We start from the raw sequence: 9,798 nt of genomic DNA on the forward strand, positions 1-9,798 counted from the left end.
ATACTTGAGGAAAAAACTACCCCAATACCATCACCACCCTCGTATTTTATCCAAACTCCAAATACAATTAAAATATTATTTAATATTTCAAAAGGACAACATTAATTGGCATACAGACATGCCCACTAAAAAGGAAATCTGATATAAAAATAAATACTTCCTTCTATCCATTAATCTCACCCTAATTAACTCTTTAAAAATTATGCGTAATAATAATTCACACACACAAAAAGCTGAGTTACATATAATTATTTTTTTTATTCCACAGCCTTTTTAAAAATATAAACCACTAAGTAGTTTGAAAAACATACATGGCATAATCATTTAGCAGCCACGATACTACAAAAATAAAGTAAAACAGAATTAAGCATAACAGAACAAAATAATTCCCGCTGACTCACCCTCACTAGGAACACATAATGTTCACCAGGAATGCTAAATGGACCATCACCACCATTTTTCCATCACCAATTATCACAAAAATCAATCACAGGACCTATTCCCAAGAGATCACTGCATTTATACAGAAATATGTGCAATGTGCAGATATCAAGTTAACATCTGGAATTTAGTTCCAAGATACCATTTTTCCTTTTCTCTGGGAGACAAGTTCAATGGCAAGGTGGAACAGTGAAGACCATGAAACACCAAACACATGACTGGCCCAAACCCCTCCCAGGTGGTTGGTGAAACACAGGAAAAAGAAGGTTGAATACTGGAGCTGTACAATACAATAGCCACTAGTCACATATGGCTATTTACATTTTAATTATTTAAAATTAAATAAAATTAAAATTTACTTCCTCAGTCACACTAGCCACATTTCGAGTGTTCACTAGTTACACATGGCTAATGGCTACCATAACGGACAGTGCAAATATAGAACATTTCTGTCACCACAGAAAGTTCTTTTGGACAGCCTTGGATGTGGGAAGTGTTTCTTCTCCCTTTGCTTAGGCAGGATGTAGGCTGATTACGGAAGCAGCTTTGAGAAGCAAGTCTTCTCCCAGGATATTCCTAGGTTGGTGGTGGAGTCACAGAAGGGAGTAAAGTAGCCTTTCTTTACATAGATTACCTTCTCCTATATATGAAAGGGATGATCCTTTTAGGGGATCAAACAAAAACTAGACTCCACCAAAAATCTGTAAGGAAAATTAGAATACGTGAAGCAGATGGGAAAGCAGCAAGGTAGAATATTCTTTATCCCATTCCAAACCTCCATAGATTATGTCCACTGAGGAAGCGTACAGGTTCCCAGGGTCCTCCTCTAGAAAATCCTGATGTGGGGCAAGCCAGTAGCTGATTGCAAAAGCCAGTCCTGGCAGGTGTTTCATGAAAAAAGCTAGCATGTCTTCACTCTGCTTACTGTCTGAGCAGAGCAGTGTTGCCTGGAGTATCGTTAGTTGTGAAGGAGTTGCAGTGTTGATCTGTTTCAAACGTTATGCTCCTTTACAACCGTATTTTGTAGCCAGAGCACAGACTGCTACTCTGTTCCCCAAAGATCCACAATCATCGTTTTCCTTAGATTTCCTCAGATTTTTTGTTGAAGGCTGTTTTATGTCCAGCTACAAAAACTACATTTCTCATGCAACCTTGCAGATATAACACAGTCTGGCCAATGAGATGTAAGTAAAAGTTGCTGGGCTGCTGAGAAATCTCTTTAAAAGGAAGCCGACTCAAAATGGTGTGCCTCATTTCCTCTTTCAGCTTCCTTCATCTTCTTGGGGGGGGGGGCTGCAGCAACCATCTTGGGACCTATGGGAAAAGCCAAGGGAACCTCAGGGGCCACCTTGGCCCTGACATCTGTGAGCTGCTGAACCAACACCAGCAATAGTTTACCCCCGACCTCCTTGTCACATGAGAACGAAACAAAATCCCTACTTTGTTTAAGCTACCCTTAAGTCCAATAACTTCCTACTGTATTACCGAGAGAGCAATCCATCTTGGTTCCCAATAGGAAAGCAAAATTTCCATCTTAATGTAAAAAAACAAAAAAACAAAACCAAAAAAACCAAGGGGTGCTTTGGTGGCTCAGTCGGTTAAACATCCGACTTCGGCTCGGGTCATGATCTGGGTTTGTGAGTTCGAGCCCCGCGTCAGGCTCTGTGCTGACAGCTCAGAGCCTGGAGCCTGCTTCAGATTCTATGTCTCCCTCTCTCTCTCTGCCCCTTCCCTTTTTTTTAATTAAAAAAAAAAAAACTTGTCAGAAGAATCCATATATATATTCAATAAAGTTCAAGTAACTTCAGAGAGTCATAAAAAAAATCAAGTTAAGTATAAAAATTTTAACTTCAGGGGCACTTGGGTGGCTCAGTGGGTTGAGTATCCGACTTTGGCTCAGGTCATGATCTCACGGTTCATTGGTTCCAACCTTGCATTGTGTGTTGCACTGACGGCACGGAGCCTGCTTTCGATTCTCTCTCTGCCGCTTGCCCACTTGTGCTCTAGCTCTGTCTCTCTCAGAAATAAACAAACACTAATTTTTTTTTTTTTTAAATTTTAACTTCAACCCATCCACATCTACACAGCACAACAGTGGAAGAAAATTATTAGGCTTATTACATAAAATAGCTGCTGTTAAGGAAAACAAGAGGATTTTTAGCTGAATTCATCAGGACGTTTTTTCTGAATGCCTACTATATTCTAACTACTGTTCTAAACATAGGTCGGCCCTTCTGATCACCCAAATTCTTATGTGGTAAGATGCTAACTACTCAGATAATTAACCACATTATTATTTAATCTGTAACTTCATTTTGTGTGGACAAAGTAAGAAATGTAGAGTTGATAATTCATTTCACTGATTCAAAACAAAACAAAACGAAAACAAACAAAAAACAAACAAATAACAAAAATCAACTGCAAGGATCTGCAACTCCATTTTTAACTTCCTCTTGTAAGTGACACAGACGCCTGACAGTGATTTCCTAATGATCCCAGAATTTTAATTGTGGTTTTAGCTATAATAAGTACACCTGCCCCAGAGTAGTTATAAAAATTAAAACCAAAGTATAGTACTCTGTAAATACTTTCTATGTATTGCACTAGCACCATTAGTATTCTAAACATCCCTAGATTAGCAGGTATGAGTTAGAAGAAGTAAATATTTACCACTATCCTAAATGGTTAACTATATACAATGTTTAAATTTGGGGCCATTAAAAAAAATTAGCTCTTTTGCACTTATTTTGAAACTGTAAACAAAATTGGAAATATGAAATGTCAAGCTATAAATGGGGATGTTGCATGTAAAACAACTCACCTAGTTCCAAGTTTCCACCCCTGCAAGTGAACCAAAAACAAATCCTGGCAACCTGTCATTCCCAGAAAAGCCAGTGCATGGCACACTCTGGGTAAATTTTCTCTCTTATTCTGTGGAACTGCAACAGATGGCATCAGTCCTGCATGTACAGCTGTGCCCTAAAATTGAAGTTCAGATATAGGAGTCTACTTTATTAGACATTTTAGATTTTGCAGGTGTGAGTGTGATGTCATTCTCATTCAACTTAAAATGGTTATCTTTCCAAGTGGAACTGCTGATTCACTGCATTGACAGGTTTGGAAATCAGTGAAACAATCAAGATTATTTACCCTAATAAAATTCGAAGTCATTTTAAACAACTGAAATTTAGACACAGCAATGAAATAAGAACACCTGACATAAAATACTAACATTTCATAATAACTGAATTATGGCTCATTTCCTTATAATGTAAGAAATTCAACTCAGCTTCTAACATGGCTGAAGAGTCACTAAATACCTTCTATTTGAAATAGAACATAAGAATCTTCTATAATCAAGTTACATTTGAATAATGAGCCGTTATTTTAAACGTTCCTTATTTTTCAAATGTTTTAGTGTTTAACCCACATGCATAGCATCTTTGAAAATCAATTTGGGATAATGATAGGATCGGAATGTGGTCAGCGGATGGAGCAGCCAACATGTACAAACTGGGAAACTAGAGCATTGTGGGTGTTAGAGCATTAGATCAAGAATACATACAGATAGAAAAAAAAGTGAGTTCAGAAGTAGTTCTAATTTGGGAGGTCAGTCTTTGTTGAGTTTTGGAAAAATGATGATTGAATAAATGAATAGAAAAAGGCAGTTCAAGTACAGGTGTCAAAGTTTCAAAAGCAGAGTGCCTAACCAAGCAGGAGTGAGGCAGGAGAACACCAGCTGCAAGTTCTGGGAGCAAATGTGAAGAAGCTTAATTCCCAGAGTTTAGGGCCACATTCCAGGCAGGCAGTGATGGAGTAACAGGAATAAATAGTTTTTTGGTTTTTGTTCTTTTTTTTTTTTTTTTTTTTTTTTGCCTATTAAAATGGCAACTTAGTAATTAATAGATTACAAGGAGGGTATAAAATGGCACTGGGCACAAGATAGAAAAGTAACCATTCCTTTCATGTCCTTTCAAACAAAGTCAGTAGAACCACAACCCAGATTAATCCTGGGATGGCAGCACACTACTCACCCTCAGTTCTCCAGAGTCTCCTCTCTAGAAGAGTCAGGGCTCGTTTACACCCCTGGACACCAGTGGCACTGCTAGGAAGATTAAAGGATTACAAAATCAAGAAGTCAAGGAGGTGGTTAAAATAATTTTCAGTCCAGTTATTAATAAAGTACGAAGCGATTGTTTTCCATCCTTGTAAACAAGTATAATTGCTAATTAACTACTCCTACACTCATCTTCAGTGTCCATATTAACCATATAACCCTATAGTTAAATGCCACTATGGAAGTGTCAACCAATTAGAGACCTATTGTTTAAAATACAAGATAGAGTCACTGCAGTTGATTCTGGGATTCAAACTGGAAATTCAAATGAAGTCATACTATAGCTCTGATAAAGAGAAGGATGGATAGACAGATAGAATTATACATATTTATATGTAGAGAGAAATATATGCGTATATATACACATACATACACACACCTATACTTCATTAACAACAGCTCTATTCAAGCAAAGTGAAATAGAAATATGGGAAAGTATCTGAATGTCTCAGCCAAATAAAAAAAAAATTTCCCCATAATTATGTTTACCTACATGAGACTATTTTTCCTTACCTTGAATTAACAAAGTAATTGTCTTCTGCTTCACTTTCATATTATCAACTTAGGCAAAACTTAGTATTTTGTTGTTTTTATCCTCTCTACATGGTCATTTTACCTCAAATTAATAAATATTTTCAAAATTCAGTCATGACATGGACAGCTTATCCCACCTTAATGTGACTAATCCTAACCCTTACTGAAGACAAAAGATACCTCCATTACATATTTCAACTCCTAGACCCCCTGCACTGTTTTCCAAAAGAGTAGAATGTTTATTAAAATTGCAAACACTCCTCACATCCCATTCTAATTTCTACGCTCCTCTACATAGACACTGATTCTTGCCCTGAGTTAGGAATCAGTTTGGCTCCTCAGTTCTAATAGAAGTTCATCAGTTCTAAGTGGGAGAGAGTTCTTTCATTGCTCCCATTTCCTCCATCTTAACCTCTCACTTTTTCAGGCCCTGAGTCTTCAGAAGTTTAGCTGTAACCAGGGACAAAGTGTCATCCGGGGCGGTGCCCTCTTACCATTGGCAGAAGACGTCCATCTCGGGTTGTTCAGGTCCCCTCTGTGAAGGGTTTCCCATTACCAACCGGACCTGCAGTTGCCGCCTTCAAGGCACCAACCCAGGGCGGCAGCTTGACTCCAGAACTCGAGACAGCAAAAATCGAACAAAAAGCATCTGGAAGATGAAACTCTTATTTCCCCAAACTGACATTGCCTGGAGGGTGCTTAGGGCACATTAATGAGAAGTTTATTGCTGCCGGTCAATCTTCTCGCAAATGGTCTAGTCATGTATTCTGAAAAGACATCCTTGCTCCTCCGGTCCTCTTTTTCCTATTGCCCTAAAACGTGTAAACAGTACCTCTTTTCACCGGCCCTCCAGAGCGACCCCAAGGCACCTCTCAAATGACTTCTAAGTCTCGCCGTCCCGCTGTTCCAGATTCTAAACCCACCCGGTGTGGCAACTCTGTAGCCATCAACCGGGTCGGTGGCTAGGAGAGGAGTAAGGATTTAGGGGAAGATAGGCCGCTGCCAGACAAACCTCAGTTAGCCTCTACCAAAGGGCAAAGATATTTAAAGCAGTATTCGGCATACTTCAAGTGTGCACTGTTTCCCAGGGCTCCCTGTCCCAAAGCCCATACTCTAAATAATTTGGACATTTAGGTTGACATTCGATTTTTGGAATCAAATTTGGTATGGAAGGTTGGGCTGAATTATCCGAATGATTTAGCTTGCCATCCTCTGGGAACAAGCTAAAATGCAGTGGGACTGGGAAGAAGAGCTTGCAGGTGCCCAAAGCCATTCCGGCTCCAAAGGCTGAACGTCTCTCTTTCTCCCTCTCCGCCCCCCCCCCCCCCCCCCGGAAAAGCTGAGGGTCCATTCCTAAGAGCACAGCGCTAGCCCAGACCCCATACACCCACCGTGCCTGGCAACAGAGCGTGCTTCAAGCCCAGAGCCTCCCCGAGGGGCCGAGAAACTCGCCCCTCCGCAGGCCCCTTCCACCTCCGAACGAACCTGCCAGCGCTACCACGGAGCCTAGCACTGGAACCTGGGTGGCCACGCGGACAGAGAGTCGAGGCTAAGACCCAGCCTGGCGCCCGCGCAGCTCCGTGCCCTCCCGCTAGTGCCCGCGCCTTACGGGTCACACCGCTTGCTCTCGGGAGAAGCCCCAAGGCTCCCGGTGCAGTGAGAGACGCCCGGGCTGGAGCGCCCCAGCCGTGCTGGCCACAGAGTTCTTCAGCTGCTTGATGACCACGAAGAGCAAGAGGAAAAGTAAGAAGAGCAGGAAGAAAAAGAGCGCCAGGTAGAGCAGAAAGTTGAGCTCCCACTCCATGCTTGAGGCGCCGGCGCTCGGTGGTTGTGCGCGCTAGGCGCGGATAGCAGCTGGCGGACCAGGCTTGCCACCCGTTCTCCCACCTCCGAGTCTCCTCCGCCCCCTTACGGGCGCCCGGCGTTGGGCGCCTACTTCTCGGTCCGTGCTCGGCCTCCCCCAGTTCGGAGGAAAAGCGCCAAGGAGCTGGTTAATCCCAGCTCCGCCTCTCCCAGCAGGCACGAGAGCCTCCCGCTTCGCTGAGATCCTCTCCTGCGCTCTTGGGGACGTGAGCGGATTTTTCTAGGAGCGAATTTAGCGGGCGGGGACGCCAGGAGAAGAGGTCACGGCTCAGTCTCCAAGGGGTGTTGGGGCTGGTGTTTTGCAAATGATTTTAAGATTTCCACCCCCATCATCCAATGGATTCCTAGTCCCCTCCCTTCCTAATTAATTGATTTCTGGATATTTTCCCCTGTCCTGGTTTTCCCAGAGGGAAAACATGCCATGGCCCAGAAACCCAAAAGAATTAAAGGTAGCAGTGAAGGTGGGGTCTAAAGGGCTATTAGATGACTTCCTTCTGTGAGATGACTTCATGGTGCCTGAGTGAATTCCAGTTCAACCTGCCTTGCTCTTCAGAGTCGCACACGTACTCAGTCCAGAGTGCTCTTTTCTATGGACAACAACAGGCCACTTAGAAAAGCATTAATAACAGGGGCACCTGGGTGGCTCAGTCGGTTAAGCCTCCGACTTCTGCTTAGGTCATAATCTCATGGTTCCCGAAGTCAAGCCCTGCGCTGGGCTCTGTGCTGACAGCTCAGAGCCTGGAGCCTGCTTGGGATTCTGCCTCTCCCTCTCTCCCTAACCCCCAACTCTCTCCCCCTCCCCCGCCCCGCCCTCTCCCCAAAATAAACAAACATTATAAACATTAAAAAAAGGAGTAACTGGCTGGCTCAGTAGGTAGAGCCTGAAACTCTTAAAAAAAAAAAGAAAGGAAAGAAAAGCATTAACAACAAAATGCATTTCAAAAGTTATATTGTATAAAGCTTCACAGAATGTTGACTTGAAATTGAATTTCCTTGGTGGAAAGCAGAAACAATACAATAAACAATTACTTGAAATGTTCGTTTAAGTCCCTAACACCTATCTGTATTTGGTTAAGATCACCCATAGTCTATATGGTGTAGCTTGTAAAGAAACCCAGTTTATCCAGAGCTGTGTAACAAATTACCCCAAAACTCAATGCCTTAAGACAACAGAAACATTGGTTCTCTCTCATAGTTTCTGTGAGTTAAGAGTTTGGTAGCACTTAGCTTGGTGATCCTGACCTGGAGTTTCTTATGAGGTTAGGGTCAGATGTCAGGCAAGGCCACAGTCACCTGAAGGCTTGTCTGGAACTGGAGGATCCACTTCCAAGGTAGCTCGCTTTTATCACCAGAACAGTGCTGGCTGTTGGTGAGAGGCCTCAGCTCTTTCCCATATGGACTTCTCCACAGGCCTGCTTGTGTGTCCTTGTAACACTGTGCTGGCTTCTCCCATAGCAAGTGGCCCAAGAGAACAAGGCTAGCTCTTTGTGGCTAGCTTAAGAAGTCATATATCAACACTTCTGTAATGTCCTATTAGTCACACAGGTGAGCCTTACAGTGAAGGAGTCCAAGGACATGAACATCAGGGGTAAGGATCATCAGGGGCCATCTTGGAGTCTTGCCATCAAAGCTGGTAATGCAACATGTTGTCATTGTCCATTTCATGGGCCTCCGACTTAATTCATTTTTTATTTGTGAAGATACAGGAGAGCCCCCTGGGCTGAATTCAGGGAATAAGTCTTGACATACACATTCCAGATTATTTAATAGTCTGCCTGTAATAAATGGCTACTCCAGGGATGGCAAGGGTTCAAAGAAACAGGATGGTATGGAAAAAGCTGTGAACCGGTAGTCTCGAGGACCCAAATCTAGTTTCTACTCCACCTGTCAGAGGTTACTTCACTTCTCTGACTCAGTCCCCTCACCTATAATATACCTTGCTTACCTTTTCCCTGGGTTTGTTGTAAGGATAAAAAATAAATTAGGATGTTGAATAAGAATGTGTTTTGCTAGATAAATGTCAGATACTATTATTAATCTGTTGCTGAGGATTCCCAGTGTATAAAAATATACTGTGCAAAATTTCTAGCTCCTAGGCATCTCACCAAGCATTGTACACTATAAGAAATCTCTCTCTTGATTATTAATCCATCTCATAGGCAGTGGTGTGCTGGCTCATAAATTATTTGGAAAAATTTTGCAAGCCATTTGTTAAAATACAGCTATTGTTAAAAATTAAATCATATAGGGGTGCCTGGTTGGCTCAGTCCAAGAGCATCCAGCTCTTGATTTCAGCTCAGGTCATGATCTCATGCTCTGTGGATTCAAGCCCAGAATTGGGCACTGCACAGACAGTGCAGAGCCTGCTTGGAATTCTCTCTCTCCCTCCCTCTCTCTCTCAAAATAAATACAAAATAAACAGCAAAAAAATCATATAAACTTATAAATTATGTTAACAACAAAGGTAATGAATACTCATAAATAAATACTTATAAATAAAAACTAATTACTTATGAATTATTTTACTACATTTCACTATTTTCTATGCACTTGAGGTTATTTACATCTGTTGTAGCTGTATGGCTGAAATATTATACAATAGTATATATTACTGTACATCTTTTTAAAAATTTTTTTATGTTTTTATTTTATTTTTGAGAGAGAGAGTGTGAGCAGGGGAGGGGCAGAGAGAGAGACGCGGAGACACAGAATCCGAAGCAAGCTCCAGGCTCCCAGCTGTCAGCACAGAGCCCCAAATGGGACTCAAACTCACAGACTGAGATCACGACCTGAGCCAAAGTCAGTCGCTCAACTGACTGAGCCACCCAGGTGCCCTGAAAATC

The 9,798-nt window shown here is 42.0% G+C and overlaps 1 protein-coding gene across 2 annotated transcripts; it reads right to left on the reverse strand.

Moving 5' to 3' along the window:
- Positions 1 to 248: 248 nt before the first annotated feature.
- On the reverse strand, positions 249 to 7,719 carry SMIM43 (small integral membrane protein 43). 2 transcript variants are annotated; one of them, XR_009616198.3, is made up of 3 exons: positions 5,587 to 6,698; positions 4,476 to 4,546; positions 249 to 1,789 (listed from the first exon to the last, which is right to left on the reverse strand). XR_009616198.3 is itself a non-coding variant. In XM_060654263.3 (3 exons), exon 1 carries the CDS (start codon positions 6,894 to 6,896, stop codon positions 6,705 to 6,707), a length of 192 nt encoding a protein of 63 aa, XP_060510246.1. In that variant the 5' UTR covers positions 6,897 to 7,719; the 3' UTR covers positions 249 to 1,755; positions 4,476 to 4,546; positions 5,587 to 6,704. The 2 variants fall into 2 exon arrangements, 1 of the variants encoding a protein (XP_060510246.1); XM_060654263.3 differs by having other exon boundaries at positions 249 to 1,755; positions 5,587 to 7,719.
- Positions 7,720 to 9,798: the final 2,079 nt, after the last annotated feature.

Source organism: Panthera onca, chromosome B1 (genome assembly GCF_046562875.1).
Source record: "Panthera onca isolate mPanOnc1 chromosome B1, mPanOnc1 haplotype 2, whole genome shotgun sequence".
Lineage (NCBI taxonomy): Eukaryota > Metazoa > Chordata > Mammalia > Carnivora > Felidae > Panthera > Panthera onca.